Raw genomic sequence first — 20534 nt, forward strand, 5'->3', positions numbered from 1 at the left:
TACCTTAATTCACTGAATATCAACTCTAACTCAAACAATGTTAACATACTGAACTGAATGGAACTAAAGTTTTCTGAAAAGAACAACTAATTAAAAAAACATCCAAATTGGAATAAATCCTTTATTTTTTTGTATTAGAGAAAGGTTACATTTTCCAATCTTAGCTAATATGTATTTCAGTTCATAGTCTTACTGTAATTAAAATGATGTGTTAAAGAAGCTTGTTGAGGGGAGATTTAACTCGCTTTCCTTCATTTAATTTATTAATAGTGTTAATTTTCTCCCACAGTGGACAAATTCTTGGGGAGAAAAGTCTCTGTAGAACCAAGGTTCTTGACCTGGATAATAGCTGCCTCAAAATATGGTTAATAAATAATGACATTCTCTCCCTATTGCCACCTTTTCCCTAAACAGCTTGTAAACTCTTAAATTTCCATTATACTTCCACTTCTTTCCTGGCTGGTTTTCTGCCCTCATCTTTCTGCTTGTACTTTCCAGATATAATCTCTGTTGACAGAGTCTGTTGTGAACTCCTCTGGGCTTTCTCTCTTGAGGTCTGAAAACTGAACATACTGCTATCTCACAGGACATGAGAGTCCTTTGCTCTAAGAAATGCTGCACCAGCTACATTTGTTTCACATTCTTGGAAGAATCATAGAATCATAGATCTAGAGGTAGAAGGGACTTTAGAGGCCATTAGATTTGTATATATAATTAAAGTATTATAGTGATTTTGAGTTAAGCTTTAAAGCCAACTAACCAGTGAAAAGGAACAAAACCATATGTATTCAGAGCTAAATATAGACATTAAGGAATGAGTTTGAGAAGCCATAGATTTCTTCCTTTATATGATTTTTTTTTAATATTAATACTCATGAGTCTTACTCTGCTCAATCAGATTCAATATTTGGTTACAATATGGGAACTAAAATAGACGAAAACTGGGGCTTATCAGAGTAGAGATTTGTCCAACAGAAACCCTGGTTGGTTTTGTCAGCTCTTAGAGGTACTAATGACTGCTTTGATGGATTCTGTGCTAAACAGAATCATGGTATTTCATAATTAAAAAGGGACTAGAGTCATGTAGTTTCTCCATAATCTATTTAGGTTTCCCTTCAGTTGTATCTTCAACAAATGGTTCTCCAGCTTCTACTTGAATATCTTCAGTGATGAGTAGATTACTGTCTTTTATGAGGTAGCCCATTGTACTTTGGATCAGTTCTTATTGTTAAAAAGTTTTTCATCAAAATGAACTAAAATTAATCTATGTATAAAAAAGCTTACAACACATTCTTTAAATTTAAAGACCTTTCCTTACAAAGTATCAATTCCAAGGCAGAAGAATGGTAAGGGCAGGGCAGTTGGGGGTCAAATGACTTACCTAAGGTCACACAGCTAGGAATTATCTGAGATCAGATTTGAACCCAGGGTCTCATATCTGTAGTCTTGGCCCTCTATCCACTGGGTCATCTAGCTGCCCCTATTACAATTCAGTCTAACCCATGGCATTCATTTATTAAGGGTGCCTTTTGAATTAAATAGGTATAGTGTTGGGTATCAAATACTACTTAATAAAGATACACTGAAGCAAAACTTTGTAAAATTAAGGTGACAAATCATAAAATGAAATTTTACTTTTTGTCTGCACTGGTTTTCCCTAATAACTTTTTAAATTTAACTTCTAAAAAACATAAATGTATTTATTGGAAGTAGCAATAGAATTAATAGTCTCCTTTTTCCCAACCTTATTTGTTAAGAGCCAGTCAATGTAGAAAAGATTAATTTATTTTCTTTCCCATTTCTGCCATTAAGGAAGAAAAACAAAGAAAAAGAATGGCTGCAAAGTCAGAACTAGCAAAATTTCTCCAAGAAACTATCACAGAGATGGCGAGAAGGAACAGAGCCAGGTTGGGAGAAGCCTCTACACAGTTTTCATCTTATGTAAAGCAGGTGTCAGCCTTTTATACAAATAACTTCAGTGGGGAGGGAAATGGAGGTGGATATATAGAGAACATTAATATGATCAAATGAAAAGAAATATATATGTATACATGTTCACATGAACAAATGAAATTTATTGGTCATCATTTGGTATGCTAATGAATAAGTTCCAGAATATAGCAAAAATACAAACCAGGTTAATAGATCTTTAATAAACATTTTGTAGCATATGAAATAGTATATTGTTTCCCCTTTATAACTCAATACAGAGTCCATGGTATCTTCACCCACTAGTGGAAATGTTGGTGTTTCTGTAGTCTATATGCCAGGCAATTGATACTCATAAACTTTTAGTTTTATTAATAGAATAGAATTAAACTCAGAGGTTACTCATGATTCTTACACTTACCTCAAGCAAGTTTACTTTTTTCTTCCTATTTTGGGGAGGTGGCGTTTAATTTGTAAAATGAGCATAATGCCATCAGATACTGTCAGGAAGTGCTTGGAGCTTCTCTTAGGAACTGTGACATTAAAACAGAGTACTATGGGGGAGGCTCACATAAGTAGTATTATTTTAATGCCTCCTTTTTCCATTGCCTAGGTCCAGACAGGCCACACACCTAGCACAAAGGAGATAGTTCGATTTTCTAAACTATTTGAGGATGAGCTAACTCTGGAACATTTAGACCGACCTCAGCTGGTTGCTCTGTGCAAACTCCTAGAACTTCAGGCCCTTGGAACCAACAACCTGCTCCGTTTTCAGCTTCTGATGAAACTGAAGTCTATAAAAGCAGATGATGAAGTAAGAACCTAACTGTAGTTTCAGGGAGTTAGCAAGGAATTTTCTTATCTTGGGCTGGCCTAGTAATGAAATGTTTGCATCACGTGTTTTTGTCTAATGGCAGGTTTTCTGCCAGGGTGAATGAAGACACCTGCCCCTCCCCTTCATGGCACCAGTCACTCCTTTGACTCTCACTTAAAATCGTAACTACTTGTCCTTTCCTGAACTCTCTCCTAAAGTGTATTGCAGGCTATCACTAATTTCAATATCTCAGCTAACACTAACTTAGAGCAGGTAGGGGCCTGTTTAGAGGAATAGGAAGAATTTGGGATCCTGATATCATACTGCTAGGGAAAGTTCAACATCTCCCTCCTGCCAGGCTGCTATTAACCAAATCACTTTTCTGCTTGTGGATTTGGTACCCTAGAAAGAGTAGCTGAACATAATTTGATTGCTTTAGGGGAATGAAAACCAAAACATTTGAATACATTGGGGAAAATACTGCCTTGATTACAAGAACTAAGCAGGCTACTTAAAAAAGGTGGAAGGAGGAAGGTAGGTGGGCTTAGTGGATTGAGAGACAGGCCTAGAGACAGGAGGTCCTGGCTTCAAATTTGGCCTCAGACACTTCCTACACCCCAAGCAATTCATTTAACCCCCATTCCTAACCCTTTCTGCTTTTCTGCCTTGGAACCAAAACACAGCATTGATTCTTAGATGGCTGCTAAAGGTTTAAAAAAAAAAGAGGAAAGAAATGTTCATAGTGTTCTAAAGGGCAAGTGATCAGAAGGGGCAGGTTTCCCGGAAACACCAAGCATCTTCCCAGCACAGCTTAGAAAAGAAATTGAAGGAATTAGAATAGTCAATGAGGAAACAAAACTATCACTCTTTGCAGATGATATGATGGTATACATAGAGAACCCCAGAGAATCAACTAGAAAGCTCATAAAAATTATTAACAGCTTTAGCAAAGTTGCAGGCTACAAAATAAACCCACATAAATCATCAGCATTTCTATTTACCACCAGCAGAGTTCAAAAGCAAGAGGTAGAAAAGGAAATTCTTTTTAAAATAACTAGACAATAGACAATATAAAATACCTAAGAGTGTACTTACCGAAACAAACCCAGTAATCATATGAGCACAATTATAAAACACAAATTTTTCACACAAAATCAGACTTAAACAATTGGAAAAATATTAACTGCTCATGGGTAAGCTGAGCCAATATAATAAAAATGACAATCATACCTAATTTAATTTACCTATTCAGTGCCATACCAATAAAAGTATTCAAAAATTATTTTCTAAAACTAGAAAAAATAACAAAATGTCAAGAATATCAAGGGAGTCAGGGAATTAATGAAAAAAATATAAAGGAAAGTGGTAATCATCAAAACAATCTGGTACTGGCTAAGAAATAGAATAGGGAGTCAATGGAATAGATTGGGAAATCAACACATAGTAGTTAATAACCATAGTAACCTAGTGTGTGATAAATCCAAAGATCCAAGCTATTTTGGATTGGGGAAGAACTCATTATTTGACAAAAATTGCTGGGAAAACTGGAAAATAATATGACAGAAACTAGACATAGTTTATATCTCACACCGTACACCAAGATAAAGTCAAAGTAGATACCCAATCTAGAAATAAAAATGGCAACCATAAACAAATTAGGGGAACATGGAAGAATTTACATGTCAGATTTATAGATTAGGGAAGAATTTATGGCCAGCCAAGACATAGAAGAACTTTATAAAAAATGAAATGGATAGTTTTGATTATATTAAATTACAAAGTTTCTATATAAATAAAACTGATACAACTAAGATTAGAAGGGAGGGGGCATCTAGGTAGCTTAGTAGATTGAAAGCCAGGCCTAGAGATGGGAGATCCTGGACTCAAATTTGGTCTCAAATATTTCCTAGCTATTACCCTGGGCAAATCACTTAACCTCAATTGCCTATCCCTTACCACTCTTCTGCCTTGGAACCATTACCTGGTATTGACTCTAAGACGGAAAGTAAGGGTTTAAAAGAAAAGAAAAATTAGAAAGAAAACAAATTGGGGAAAATTTTTATAGCAAGGATCTCTGACAAAGGCCTCATTTCTCAAGTATATAGAGAACTGAGCCAAATTTATAAGAATACAAAGTATTGTCCAACTGATAAATGGTCAGAGGACATGAACAGGCAGTTCATAGATGAAGAAATTAATACTATCAATAGTCATAAGAGGAACTGTTCCAATCCCGGTTGATTAGAAAAATGCAAATTAAAACAACTCTGAGATACCACCTCACACCTATCAGTGGCTAACATGACCAAAAAGAAGAATGATAAATGTTGGAGGGGATGTGGGAAAATTGGGACAATAATGCACTTTTTTATATGAAAATTTTTATTTAATTAACTGATTTAGAATATTTTTCCATGGTTACATCATTCATGTTCTTTCCCTCCCCTCCTCCCACACCCCCTCCTGTAGCCAATGAGCAATTTTACTGGGTTTTACATGTCACTAATGCACTGTTGATGGAACTGTGAACTGTTACAAACTTTCTGGAGAGCAATATATAAAACCCATACCCAAAGAGCCATAAAAAAAAAAATATATATATATATGTGTATATATACACACATATATATATATATTAAAAAAATATATATGTATATATATATATATATTCTTTGACCCAGCAATACCACTATTGGGTCTGTATGTCAAAGAGATCAGAGATAGGGGAAAAGGACATACCTATACCAAAATATTTTTAGCAATTCTTTTTCTAATGATAAAGAATTGGAAACTGAGGGAGTCTCCAATAGTTGGGGAATGTATGAACAAGTGATATATAGTTGAAATGGAAAACTATTGTGCCATAAGAAATGATGAACAGAATGAGTTCAGAAAAACCTGGAAATATTTATGTGAACTGATGCAAAGTAATGTGAGCAGAACCAAAAGAACATGATTATAGTAACAGAAATTATTATACACTGATCACCATGAAGGCTAAACTGTTATCAGCAAAACAAGGTTCCAAGATAACCCCAAGGTATTCACTATAAAATACCATTATCCACAGCCAAAGAAAGAACTGTTGGGATCTGATTACAAGTCAAAACACACCATCCTTCACTTTATTTCCTTCATTAGTTTTTAAAAAATCATATATGTGATATGTGTCTTCAGTCACAACATGGGGAATATGGAAATAAGTATTGCATGAAAGCACTGGTATAACCTGTTTCTGACTATTAACCACCTCAGGGAAAGGGGTGAGGTAGGGAAAGAGAGAATCTAAATCTCAAAATGTCAGAAAACAATTGTTAAAAATTGTTTTTACATGCAATTGAAAAATATAAAATTTTATTTAAAAAATAAAATAAAACAACCATAGATTTCCAAAAAGACAGAGGTGTCAATAGAAGACATCATACTACCTCAAGTACTGTGTATGGGGAGAGGAATTTTTAACTTAATGATGGATTCATTTGAATATCTCAGATCTTTTTAATATCCTGGGAAAGGGTAGGATACTCTTTCCTCTTCCTCTTAAGTCCCCCTACCCCCACTCCCCTATTTACCACTATAATTTCCTGATAACTATGAAAGTTCAGGTCTCCCACAAAGTACAAGCGTGGGAGCAATAACTCATTTTGTTATACCCTTTGAACAGTTCTGCCTAGGTGAACTTGGAACCCAAAGATTTCTGTCAACCTTTCTCTTCCTTTTAGGCAATTGCCAAAGAAGGAGTGAATGCCCTGAGTGTAACTGAACTACAAAGTGCCTGTAGAACTCGAGGAATGAGGTCACTGGGGCTCTCTGAGAAGCAGTTGAGAGCACAGCTCTCACAGGCAAGTAGCTGCTTTTTGGGGCTCTTTTCAGAGATTTCTTATTATATGGTCACAGATGTGGTTGCCCTGCAGGGAACATTTACTGAGTTCGAGTGCCCAGAGGGCAAATTCAAGCTGTCTGAGAGTTGAGGGAGAAAGTACTTGCTTTGGGTGTCTGGACAGAGAGGTAGGGCATGCAAAAAATGTTCTCAGGTGCTGGGAAGAAGAGGAACAGAGCAGCTCCCCAAGTGCTGGCTCCGCACACATGCTAGGTCTTCACCAACGTGGCTAGGGTCAGAGGATCATAACTTTAGAGCTGAAAGGTGACCTCAGAAGCCATCTAGTTTGAACCCCTTGTTTTATACATGAAGTAAATGAGAATCTATGGTGTTAAATGACTTACCCAAGTTCTCACAGATGGTAAACATCAGAAGTGTTATTTGAACCCAGGTACATCTTGAGAGCCAGTGTTTTTTCTACTGTATCATAAGCTTCAGTTTTCAAACAAATTATATTTCCTGTTATTTCAATTCCCTACTAAAAAGTGGTGTGGGGCTGAGTTAGCTGTTTGGAAAGTCAGGTTCTCTTCCCAACTTGATTAAAAGAAGAGCAAAATCTATAATGTGAGGAAGCTCATCTTATGTAGCATATTTGTATTTTAATAAAGTTTGGCTTAAATCTTGATCCATTCTCCTTGATCAATGAGAACTTTAGTTTCTTCAGCAGACTCCCAGTTTATGGAAATTAGTGGGGGAAAGAAAAGAGACTATTAAAGTGAATTTTCCTAAGTGAAGACATGAAAATGTCACACACTTCTATTCAGTAGATTCCAGTGTCTTACTTTGACTTAGAAGCAAATATAAACTTTTCTGTTTAGCCCTGAAAGGCCTTTACAACATGGTGCAATCTACTTTTCCAACCTTATTTACACATTATCCCCATCACTCACTCTCTGGTCCAGCTAGCTTGCCCTCATTTTCTCTTCCTTACAAACAGGTTTGATTTCTGACTCTCTGTCTTTGCACTGGCCATCCCCCAGGCCTGCAATGTATTTCCCCCTTTAGCTCTGTTATTTAAAATTCTATGGGATTTCCTTACAGGCTAGGCACAATGATCTGCCCCTTCTTCTACATGAAGATCTCCCCAGCTACTGCTAACCACCCAAACTGAATCACTTTTTAATCTGTTTTGTATGTAACTAGATATGTACATATCTCCCTGGAAAAAATATAAGCTGGCTGAAAGTTTTTTTGCTTTGTCTTTGCATCCTAACACAAAGCCCAACACCTAGTAGGCACTTAACAAATGCTTGTTAATTGATTACACTTGTACAGCTTCCTTTCTTTAGGGTCAGTCCTAGCTAAGGAATCAAAATGAAATTTAAAGATGTATGATAGTGGCACTAGGACATAGAGACAGTGGACATTTTTCATTTTTTTACCCATAACCAGGACAGATTGCTCCCAGAGTCTGCCTTCCTAAACTTCCCTAGCACTAGTCCATTCCTTTTTTAAGGTAATAAGCAATTCTGTAGGTGCTGATCCCATTTTAAATAATTTATTCAGTACTTTGACAGGTTGAAGGAAGTTACATTTTAACCACTTGTAGTTTTATTCTGACAGTGGCCTCTCTTAGAGAGGGAACTGAGAGGATTAGAGCAGCAAGTGGTGGTGGAAAATGAGTGGACTACCCTGATTTCATCTTGTGACTCAGTTATGGAGCTAGCTCGGATCCTATTCTATTCAGTTATATGTCTTGTCCGATTTCTGTCCAGGGAGAAAACTTTATTCAGTCATGGAGATTGTGAGAGGACTTTGTTACACTGTTTGAACCTAGCCTTGTGTGGGTGTGAAGCTAGAACACCCTTACCTATTGCTTAGAGACACTTGATTAAGGACCTAGGTCATTGATGGCGAACTATTTAGAGATGGAGTGCCAGACCCCACTCCCACCCTGCCCCCACCCCACCCACCAGACGAAGTGCAATGCTCCCTCCGCAGTGCCAGGCAAGTGGGGGGTGGGGGGGCTTTACCCCACACAGGGAAGAGAGGAAGTGCTGCCATTGGGCTACTGGGTGGAGGGGTGGGAGAAGTGAGAAATGCCCTCAGTGAATGTGGAGAGGAGGAGGGGAGTGGCCCAAGGGTTGTGCTTCCCTCCAGCTCTGCCACCTGTGAGCTACCCACCTTAACCCTTGTGTGCTTCCATTTGCTGCTGGGTAGAGGGGATATGAAAAGTTGTCCTCAGTGTGGAGAGGGGGAGGGGAGCAGCTCTACCTGAGTCCCTCTGCCTTTCTAGTAACAAACTCTGGGAGGGGAGGCAGCTGCATGCTCACAGAGAGTGCTCTGAATGCCATTTTTGGCACTCATGCCATAGGATCACTGCCATCGAACTAGGTTATACTGATCAGAAACCCAATCAGATCCCAAGATTGATACAAGGAGTTTTCTCACAATTATCTCAAGCAACTTATATGTCTTGTCTGAAAACTGGCCCCGTACTGTCAGTTATTGTTTCCATGTTCCTTTGCTCATTTTCACTTGAGGGGAATGGGAAGCTTTTTTTTTTTTTAATTTCAGGGAATTGCACTTGCTCACTCTTCCCCTCTCAACTCAGAAAGTTCCTAATCTTTCCTCCAATTAGAAATCACATCCATTGCAAAAGCTGAGGCAGGCTATTGGTCCCAATTTGTTGGGCAATTGACATGCATTGCTTAATAAATTGCTATGCTTGGAAGCTCCAACCTTTGTTTCCTCAGCCATTTATCATCTTTCATCCACTATATTAATGACTTCATTTTTCTCACTTGAGAGGTAGCTTGGTGTAGAAGAAATTCAGGTTACCTGGATTCTAATCCTGGTTCTAACTCCCTTAACTATCTGCGTGACTGAACAGGTTATATTAACCTCTCTATGTTTCAGTTTCTTCATCTGTAAAGTGAATGGGTTTGACCAGGTCTCTACAATCCTTTACAGTTAATTCTGTGATTGCCAAAGAAGGAATGAAGGATTACAGCATATCAGAAATACAAAGGGCCTGAGGGCGGAGGAGGTCCCTGGATTATTTGAATAGTTGAAAGAAAATCTAATAGAGAGGAGCAGCTTCCCCGAACCCTTTTCAGAGCTTTTACTTTTGTTTCGTTCTTTTCCCATCCTTCAGTGGCATGACCTCCATCTGAAAGAGAATGTTCCTCCTTCTCTGTTGTTGTTATCCCGAACCTTCTATCTGATAGATGTGAAGCCAAAGCCTATTGAGTTTCCTCCAAATGTTGAGGTGAGTAATTTGATTTATAGAGGATCTGTTTTGTTTTTTTTTTTGTCATAACCAAGACTTACCCATGAGCATACTTGTTCCTACCTGTACCCAGTGCAGTTAACTGTGGTTATTAAATAAGTATTCTTTGGGGTTGGGCCTGTTTTAAATAATCTCTAGCCAAGGGCTTCTCATTACTTTCTTTTTTATCTTGTATTTATAGTTCTATTAGAATATTTTTTAGTTTTAAGTTTTCCTTTCTTTCACTTAACTTCATTGCAGTACTAATTTCTCTTCTTAGGCTAGCATAAATAACTCTATTACATTTATATATACTTTATAATAGTGGTATTTACTATTGTGGTAGAAGAAATCTAGAGTAGATTCCAGGTCAAAAAAGGATTTCTGTGGGGAGTGAGGGCCTCCATATACTACTGTTTCTGAATGACGTTATGCTGATTACACTGAAGCCCAAAGCATTTTAGAGCCTCCAGGCTCTTGTAATCACTCAAAGCAGTTTGGCCAGTCCATCTACATAAAAAACCAAGTGGATGAAGAATATCTATTGTCCAGATTTCAACATACATTTGGATTGTCACCCTTTAGAGCTTTTCAAACAGTATGTATATCAGGGAAAGATAATACAGATGGATAAAAAGTTGGGCTCAGAGTTGGAGGAGGAGAGTGGGCTGTATTTTCAAGAGATTACAGAACTCATTTATTGATTCCAATATTCCTATGAAAGTTAAGGTCCATCATTTTTGTATTAACACATTATCAGTGTTGTTATATAGAAAACCACTGCTTTTCAGGAACTAAAAATTAGTATCACACAGAAGGCAATGGAGAGGCACATGGCAATATTAGCAGGCTGCAACATAAAACCAATGAAGAACTCCAAGGAATAGGAAATAAAAGATTGCATGGGGTATAGTAAGGAAGATGGATTAGTTATATAACAAGAACAAGTAATGAAAGTTGGATAGAGTCTATCTTGATGTCTGGAAACAATAAAGAGGGACTTCTAATGTTTAGTGGACCTGTGTGTGGCAAACTTTTTAAGAGTACATGAGCAAGAGTTGCTTATGATGCGACTGGGCTGGCTGGTTTGGAATGTGCCTCTGGAGGGAGCAACTCCTCTGAAAAAGTATGAATCCTTTAAAAATATTTCAATGACCCTCTTTTTTTGCTTATGTTTTTCTTTTTTTTGTATCAGAATTATTAGCCTGTCGTTTCCCTATATCCTCTTACCTTCCCTCAAGAAACAAGGAAAAAGACCATCCCTTCCTTGTTACAAATAAACAGTCAAAAAAAACAAATTCACATATTGGCCATAGCTAAAAATGCCTCTTTCTGCATCTTTATCATCTCTTTGAAGAAATTGTTATCATGCTTTATCACTGGTATTTTGAATTAACTGTTGGTCATTATTACATTGATCAGAGTTCTTAAGTCTTTAAAAGGTTTTTCTATTACAATGTTGCAATCATTGTATAAATTATTCTGGTCCTGCGCATTCTGTATCAATTCACACACGTCTTTCCAAATTTCTCTGAATCCATTTATTTTGTCATTTCTAATGGCATAATAATATACATTAATTCATATACTATGTTCAACCATTCCTCACAGATGAACACTCTATTTTGTTTCCATTCTCTGCTACCACAAAAAGTTCTACTATAAATATTTTTATGTAGGCCCTTTTCCACTTTTCTTTTCTTTTTTGGGGGGGTACATGTTCAATAGTGGCACAAGTGAATCAAAGAGTATACACATTTTAGTGACATTTTGGGAACAGTGTCAACTTGCTTTGCAGAATGACTGGATCAATTCATAGTTTCAACAGTAGTGCATTAGTATTCCTTTCCTCTCACAGCTCCACAACAGTTTTCCTTTTTTGTCATCTTTGCCATCTGATGAATATGAAAGGGAATCTTAGAGTTGCTTTGATTTGTATTCATCTTATTATTAGTGGTTTAGAACATTTTTCATATGGTAGTTGGTAGCTTAAATTTTTTCCCTTGAGAACTGCCTGTTCATATCTTTTGACCACTTATCTATTAGGAAATGGCTTTTGGTTTTGTATAGTTGAATCATTTCAGTTTGTATAGGGATGTTAAATCTTTATCTGAAACACTTGCACTGATGATTTCTTTTTCTACCAGTTCAACTATTTCCCTTTTCATTTGAAAAGTATTGATTTTGTTTGCATGGAAGGTTTTTTCTTCCAAAAAAATCTTATTTTTAATATCAATTTTAAATTCTCTCTCTCCTTCCAACCCCTCCACTACCCATTGAGAAGGCAAGAGATACAATACTATATTTGAAGTTGCACAAAACATATTTCCATGTTAGTCGTGTTCCGGAAAAATCACAAGAAAAAATATGCTTCAGTCTGCACTCTGAGCATGTCAGTTGTCTTTCTCTTGGTGGATAGCATCTTTCTTCATGAGTCCTTTGGATTTGTCATGTACCATTGTATTGATCAGAGTGGCTAAGCCTTTCACAGATGAGTATCTTTACAATTGTGCTCCTGGTTCTGATTATAGTGTTCTCCTGGTTCTAATTACTTCACTTTTAGTCAGTTCATATGTCTTCCAAATGTTTTTCTGATATCCCCTTTATTATTTCTTTTAGCATAGCCATTTCTCAACACAATCACATACCATAACTTGGTCAGTCATTCCCTAATTGATGAGCAACCCTCAGTTTTCAAATTTCTTGTTGTTCCAAGAAGAGTTGTTATAAATATTTTTTTATATATGGGCCTCTTTCCTTATTTTTTGATCTGGTGGGCTATAGCCCTAGTAGCAGAATTATTGTAATCAGTGGGTATACATAGTTTTATAGCCCTATGGACATAATTCCAAATTGTTCTCCAGAATGTTTGGACTAGTTTTTCAATGTTGCCTCCAGCATTTGTCATATTCCTTTACTGTCATCTTAGCCAATCTTCAGGGTATGAGGTGGCATCTTGGACTTGTTTTAATTTGAATTTCTCTATTAGTTATTTAGAACATTTTTATATGATCATTGATAGTTTTGATTTCTTGCTCTGAAAACTGCCTGTTTATATCTTTTGGCCCTTTATCAATTGGGAAATGGCTCTTATTTTTTTTTAATTTGGGTTAGTTCTTTAAATATTTGAAAAATGGGAACTTCATCAGAGAAATATATTGTAAACCCATCTACACCCTCCACCCCAATTTCCTACTTTTCTCCTCATTTTGACTGCACTGGGTTGTTGTTTGTTGGTTACATGAAAATTTCCAAGTATCTCCTTCCTTCCTTCCCCTCCCCATACTAGAGAAGGCATCATTTAACTATCTACCTATCTATCTATCTATCCACACATATGTGACAAGGAAATCACTTTAAAAGACTGATATATATTAATTTAAGGTTGCCAAGGAATTCAGCTATGTAATTCCTAAAGGAAAACTCAAGTCAGCAGTCAACCTTTTATGGAGTTTAATTACAAACAGGAGGAAGAAAGGTATTAGAGATAGAGAGAAGGAGAGAGAAAGAGAGAGAAAGAAAGGGGAGAGAAGGGAATAGGGCTTAAATACCCCTTCTGTTTAGGTTGGGCCAAAAGGCCCAAGCCCTTAGATAGCTGAGGCAAAGAAAAGAGATCAGTCCCTATCACTCACGTGACCAAAATGGAGAAACAGTCTCAGGGGCCTCCACCTCCAGCTTCCTTCAGAGCAAACTTCTCAAAGCACCACCTCTCAGAGCAAAAACCTCTCCAACCAACCACCCCTCAGTCCTCAGACCCCTCTATCTTTAAGGAAACCATCCAAGTTCCCTCCCCTCAGTTCTCACATCTACCAATCACTGTCCATGTCTTCCCTGTGCCAATGGTGGCTCTAGCTTAACCCAGGACCGCCCAGAGGTCTGTGGCTTTGCACATGTCTGTTGAAGGTCATATTCTCAAATAATCAAATCTTGATCCTTTGCTGCAGCCCTTCCTAAATCCTGTTAGGACTGAGTGGGGTAGAAATTGTATTTTCCAAGACCTGGTTCTGTCATTCCAAGTATCTCTATTGTATCAATTCTAAAATCAATCATGACTCAAAGAAATTCCTGTTCTATGCTTAAGCATAGGTCAAAGCCCTTTCCATTGTTCAGCAAAAGGTTTCTGTCCTAAAGTAATCTTAAGAAGTGTAAAAAATAGACTCGAATACAGGACTACAATCCCCATGAGCCTTTGCTCCACTTCCCCAGAATGCCTTGTAAGCTCACCTGGGCCGAGATCGAGAAAGTATTTAAGCTGATTCAAAGTCTTTTGAAGGGGCTCGCTTTTTTGGACTTCCGTGTTGGAGCAGGCGCGTCTCTTGTGTGATGTGAGGTTATTTTGTCTGGGCCTCTGGCCTAGGCACATGTTTCTTACTTGTATATTCTTTAATCTTTATCCTTTAATAAACCTCTAAAAAATATAATACTCCTTGCAGAGAGAAACTAATTTCTACCTGCCTCAGTCTCCCCGTCTCCCCTAAATTTTAATCTTTACAGAAGGGAGGAGGAGGAACCTCCCATGCCAATGGGATTCACATTCCAATAGAGTTCTCACTATCAATAGGAAATTTTTCAAGTATGAAATTTCCCAATGGTGAAATTTCCAACATTTATAAGTCTAAGAAATTTTAAGGTTTACACTAAGGACCAGTGTAGTTAAATTTGCCTCAGGTAATGTACATTAATTGAGAAGCAGATGGGTTAAGTAAATGAAATCAAATGCTGATAAGAACATAAAGAAAGAGGCCTAATATTACATTGCTAGAGTAGCTGTGGTGTTGTTCTTTTTTTTTTTTTGGAAATGGAAATGTTTAGAAGATGGAAATATGGGGGCAGCTGGGTGGCTCAGTGGATTGAGAGTCAGGCTCAGAGACAGGAGGTCCTGGGTTCAAATCTGACCTCAGACACTTCCCAGCTGTGTGTTCCTGGGCAAGTCACTTCACTCCTATTGCCTAGCCCTTACCACTCTTCTGCCTTAGAATCAATACATAATATTGATTCTAAGACAGAAGGTAATGGTTAAAAAAAAAAAGAAGACAGGAATATACATTAAAAGCTGTAAAGCTGTTCATGCTCATTTATTATGTTCTAAAAGCATCATTGAGGTAAAAAGGGTATATGGTTGAAAATATTCATGGATGCTTTGTTTGTAATTGCAAAATAACAGAATTGCAGTGATTGAGAGAAATGGCTCAATAGACTGTGATATTTGAGTGTAATGGATTTTATTATGCTATTAAAGCTTTTTTATGTTCATTGACCTAGGGTTCCCATTACCAGGATTAAGCCTTAAAGGCCTTAATGAAATGGTAAGAAGTTTTATGTGTATAAAAATATTCATGAAAGCTTTCTTTGTAAAGACAAAATGACTAGAAATAACACAAATGCAATGATCAGGTGACGAAAAATTCATGTGAAAAGGAAGAATATTATTCAATACCTATAGGGGCCAAATTATATTTAACATACTTGTTTCATCTGAGGCTCACATAGATAAATGTACTACACTACTAGAAAACAACATAGAGAAAAGTATGATTCAAAATCTCTTTCCCAGAATGTCCTTTCTTCTTCAAGAACATAGTACATATGTACTCCTCTTGTTTTCCCCTTCATCTCCTTCATTTTCGCTTCTTAGGTAACTTTTCTCACACATAGAGGGTTTTTGTGTTCATTTGCTTCTGAATTCTGTGTGCCTAATCTAATTCACTGATTAATCACTCTTACTTCTCATCCAATTGTTGTTCAGTCATTTCAGTTGTATCTGTCTATAATTCTGGTTTCTTGGCAAAGGTACTAGAGTGGTTTGGCATTTCCTTCTCCAGCTCATTTTACAGATGAGGAAACTGAGGCAAACAGGGTCAAGTGACCCTGAGGTCACGCTGTTAATGTTTGAGGCCAGATTTGAACTTGGGAAGATGAGTCTTCTTCACTCCAATCAAAGCACTATATCCACTGTACCACCTATGTGCCTATTTCTTATCTAGTACCAGATAGTTATGCTGATTACTGCTTCAGATATGGTAAAGCTAGGTTGCCTTCTTTCACTTTTCTTTTCACTGGTTCCTTTGATAATTCTTGAGTTCTTCCAAAGCCTGTATCCAATTCGCTGGGATTTCTGATTTTTCCTTTGCTGATCCCTCCCCCTCTGTTTCGTTCGCTCTTTGCTCATTATCTGTGCAGAAGGTGTCTATTGTAATTTCTTTCTTCTTTTTCTGTTGTTTGCTTGGGTTTGCTCTTCTTTGCTCCTTGTATTTGTCTGTGCTCTTGCTCCTCTCATTTTTTTTTTTGTTTTGGGGCTGTCAGTCTCCCCTCTTGGAGCTTTGTCAGATCTCTTGGTACAGTCTCTAGGGGAGGAATGTTAGCTTCCCTGTCCTCTGGAGGCTTTTGATCGATTAAGTTCAACTGGGTTGGGCTGTATGTACTCTGAGACAGAAGATTCCTGGAAGGCTGGGCCGCCCAGGCTCTCTCCAGTTCTCTGCAGCTGACTCTTCGCTGTCTGCAAGGTTCCCCAGTGCCTTTGCCCACTTCCCTGAGCTCTGAGGAGTCCGAATGGGATTAGGTTCAACTGGATTGGTCTGGATGTGCCCCGAGGCAATGGTGAGACTGGAGCCTGATGGAGGGACCCAGCCACAGCCCCGGTCTCTCCCTGGCTTCCTCCCGGCTGTCCACGCTGGACCCTTGGTGCCCGGCGCCACACTGCTCACAAGGTAGATCCTCCAAACCAGCCCCTTTGCCCACTCAGAGGTTCCCGTTGCTGCTGGGGGCTCAGCCCTCTGGGTTGGGGGAGAGGGGTCCTGGGACCTTCCCTCTGCCTTCCCCTTAGACCTGAGTATTCTCGGGTTCCGGCTTTTGAGGGGCGTACCTTTTGATTTGAGTCCAGAAGGAGGGTTCCCTGCCTCTGTCCTGTTATTCAGCTTGAATTTCGGTGTCCTAGGAGCATTCAGTCTGTAATTGGTAAGGAAGGGTCTTCCCAGGTCTGAACTTTTGCAGCTTGTTAAGCAGCCATTTTGACTCCGCCCCCTTTGATAATTCTTATTCTTCCAAATGGATTTTATTATTTTTTCTAGTTCTTTAAAGTTCTATAAATTTGTGTTTAGTTTGATTGGTATAACATTGAATAAGTGAATTAATTTAGGTGTTACTATCACTTTTATTATATTGCTCAGTCTACCCATGAGCAATTAATATTTCTCTAGTTAATTAGATCTGGTTTTGTGTGAAATGTTTTTTAATAGTGTTCATATAGTTCCAATGTGTCTTAGCATACAGACTCAAGTACTTTATACTGTCAAATTATTTTAAATGGAATTTCTCAATCTCTTCCTACTGGTCTTTGTTGGTAATATATATATATATATATATATATAGAAATGCTAATGATTTGGGTTTATTTTATATCCTGAAACTTAGCTCAAGTTGTTAATGGTTTCAACTACTTTTTTATTTGACTCTTTAGGGTTTTCCAAGTATACCATCATATTGTCTACAAAAAGTAATAGGTTTGTTTCCTCATTGCCTGTGCTTATCTTTTGATTTTTTTTTATTGGTATAGCTAGCATTTCTAGTATGATATTGAATAATAATAGCTACAATGGACATCCTTGCTTCATCCTTGATCTTACTGGAAAGTCATCTAATTTATCCTCATTTTAGATGCTTGCTCTTGATTTTAGATAGATACTCCTTATCATTTTTAAAAAGTTCCTTTTTTCCTATGCTTTCATGTGTTTTTATTAGGAATGGGTGTTGTTTTTTGGCAAGAACTTTTTCTGCATCTTTTGACATATGATTTTTATTATTAATATGATCAATTATGCTTACAAAGCTAGCCTTATTTTCCTGGGATAAAACCAGCTTGGTTATAGTGTATGATCTTTGTGATATATTGCTATAATCTTCTTAAATTTTATTTAATTTAAAATTTTGCAGCAATATTTATTGGAGAAAGTTATCTTTAGTTTTCTTTTAGTATCATTTAGTTTTCTCTGTTTTTACTGAATATAGATGTTCAGACTTTATAATCAAAATTGTATTTTATGTCTTATCTCATATTTATTAGATTATTATCTCTTATAATTCTCTCTTTACCCTGTTTCACTAAGAATTCTTCACCTATCTATAGCTAGATAGCTTTAATTTAATTTAAACCTTTAATTTGTTTATAATATGATTTTTTATGTTTGTCATATATTCACTTGGACCTCAATGTCCTTAATACATGGTGTGCAGTGTTGACCTAAACCCACCTTCTGTCAAATTGTTTTCCAGTTTTGTCTAGGAATGAATCCCTATCCCAATAATTAGGGTCTTTGGATTTATTGACTAAATTCTACTATTATATTTGTTCCTGTGTGTTGGATATTTAATCTTTTCCACTGATCAACTTTTCTGTTTATATTACTAAATACTTTTGATTATTGCTTTTGTAAGTATAATTTGAGGTCTAGTACTATAAGAACTCCTTTCTTCCCACTTTTCCCTCCCATTATTTCCCTTGAGATTCTTGAGCTTGTTTCTCCGGGTAAATTTTATTTTCTTTTTTTAGCTCTATAAAGTAACCTCTTGGTAGTTTAGTATGGAACTAAATAAGTGAATTTAGATGATATTCTTCTTGTTGTGTTAATAGTCCAACTATGAGTAATTACTATTACAGATTTTTTTAAGTCTTTATTTCACTAAAGAGTGTTTTATGGTAGTAGTCATATATTTCCTCTGTGCATCTTGGTAGATAGATGCTAATTATTTTATATCTTCTATAATTATTTTGAATGAATTTCTTTTTTATCTCTTTCTTTTTTTATAATATGCAAAAAGTTGACAATTTATGTGGCTTAATTATATGGCCTTTTCTGCTGGAGTTATTGTTTCAATTAATTTTTTAGCTGAATCTGGACCTTCATATCATCTGCAAAGACTGAATATTTTTTCCCTGCTTATGCTTATTCTCTCAATTTTTTTTCTGTCTTCTTGCTATAGCAAGTATTTCTGGTACCATATTCAGAGAATAGTGATAATAGACATTTTTGCTTTCTCATTGGAAAGGATTCTAGCATTTAAAAATATTTTTTTTCATGGTTACATGATTCATTTTCTCTCCCTCCCTTCTTCACTCTTCCCCCACCCCCAGAGCCAACAAGCAATTCCATTGGGTTATACATGTTTTATCACTTGATACCTATTTCCATATTATTCATTTTTATAACAGAGAAATCTTTGAAAACCAAAACCCCAAATCATGTACCCATATAAACAAGTGATAAATCATATGTTTTCCTTCTTGCATTTCTATTCCCACAGTTCTTTCTCTAGATGTGAATAGCATTCTTTCTCATAAGCCCCTCAGAACTATCCTGGATCATTGCATTGCTACTAGTAGCAAATTCGATTACATTTGATTGTTCCAAAATATTTCAGTTTCTGTGTACAATATTCTCTTGGTTCTGCTAATTTCACTCTGCATCAGTTCATGGAGGTCTTTCCAGTTCATATAGAAATCAAGCAGTTCATCATTCCTTATAGCACAATAGTATTCCATCACCATCATATACCACAACTTGTTCAGCCATTCCCCAATTGATGGACACCCTCTCATTTTCCAATTTTTTGTTGTTGTTTTGATTTGAATTTCTCTAATCAGGAGGAATTTTTCATATGATTATTGGTAGTTTTGATTTCTCATCTGAAAACTGCCGGTTTATGTCCCTTGACCATTTGTCAATTGGGGAATGGCTTGATTTCTTGTACATTTGAGTTAGTTTCTTATAAATTTCAGAAATTAGACCTTTGTCAGAGATTTTTGTTATAAAATTTTTCCCCAGTTTATTGCTTCCTTCTAATTTTTGTTGCATTGGTTTTGTTTGTATAAAAATTTTAATTTCATATAATCAGAATTATTCATTTTACATTTTATAATTTTTTCTATCTCTTGCTTGGTCTTAAATTCTTTCCTTTCCCATAGATCTGACAGGTATACTATTCTATGTTCACCTAATTTACTTATAATTTCCCTCTTTATATTTAAGTCATTTAATTCTGAATTTATTTTGGTATAAGGTGTGAGATATTGATCGAAACTTAATTTCTCCCATACTGTTTACTTTATGTTTGTTTGTTCAAAACATCAACTCCTAGTCTTATTTATTAGTTCAGTAGTTCTTTTTACTTTCAATTTTATTAATTTCTCCTTTGATTTTTAGGATTTCCAATCTGGTCTTTATACAAGGATTTTTAATTTGTTCTTTTCTTAAAATTGTTAGTTGCATGCCCAATTTGTTGATCTCTTCTTTATCTTTTTTGTTAACATAGACACTCAGGGTTATAAATTTCCCCCATAGTATTGCTTTGGCTGTATCCCATAGGTTTTGATATGTTGTCTCCTCATTATCATTCTCTTCAATGAAATCAGTATTTGTTTCTATGATTTGTGCTTCAACCCACCAGTTTTGGAGAATTAGATTATTTGAACCCTTGATTATCCTTGAATCCTCACAAATTATAATTTTATTGCATTATGATCTGAAAAAGTTGCATTTATTGTTTCTGCTTTCCTGCATTTATTTGTGATGTTTTTATGCCCAAGTACATGGTCAATCATTATTTATATACCATGTGCAACTGAAAAGAAGATATATTCCTTTTTATCCCTATTTACTTTTCTCTAGATATCTATTAACTCTTTTTCTAAAATTTCATTCACTTCT

The 20534-nt window shown here is 36.4% G+C and overlaps 1 protein-coding gene across 12 annotated transcripts in view; it reads left to right on the forward strand.

Annotated features, from left to right (window-relative positions):
• The window catches only part of LETM2 (leucine zipper and EF-hand containing transmembrane protein 2), a 47268-nt gene that overhangs the window by 10527 nt on the left and 16207 nt on the right, over positions 1-20534 (forward strand). For 10 of the 12 annotated variants that reach the window (XM_056813532.1, XM_056813533.1, XM_056813531.1 and 7 more), the window contains 4 exons: positions 1813-1950; positions 2543-2743; positions 6466-6585; positions 9721-9834. In XM_056813532.1, coding sequence (XP_056669510.1) covers positions 1813-1950; positions 2543-2743; positions 6466-6585; positions 9721-9834 — 573 coding nt within the window. Of the gene's footprint in view, positions 1-1812; positions 1951-2542; positions 2744-6465; positions 6586-9720; positions 9835-20534 lie in introns of those variants that run through there. The other 2 variants (XR_008915550.1, XM_056813538.1) reach the window with 2 other exon arrangements.

This window comes from Monodelphis domestica, chromosome 1, assembly GCF_027887165.1.
Source record: "Monodelphis domestica isolate mMonDom1 chromosome 1, mMonDom1.pri, whole genome shotgun sequence".
NCBI lineage: Eukaryota > Metazoa > Chordata > Mammalia > Didelphimorphia > Didelphidae > Monodelphis > Monodelphis domestica.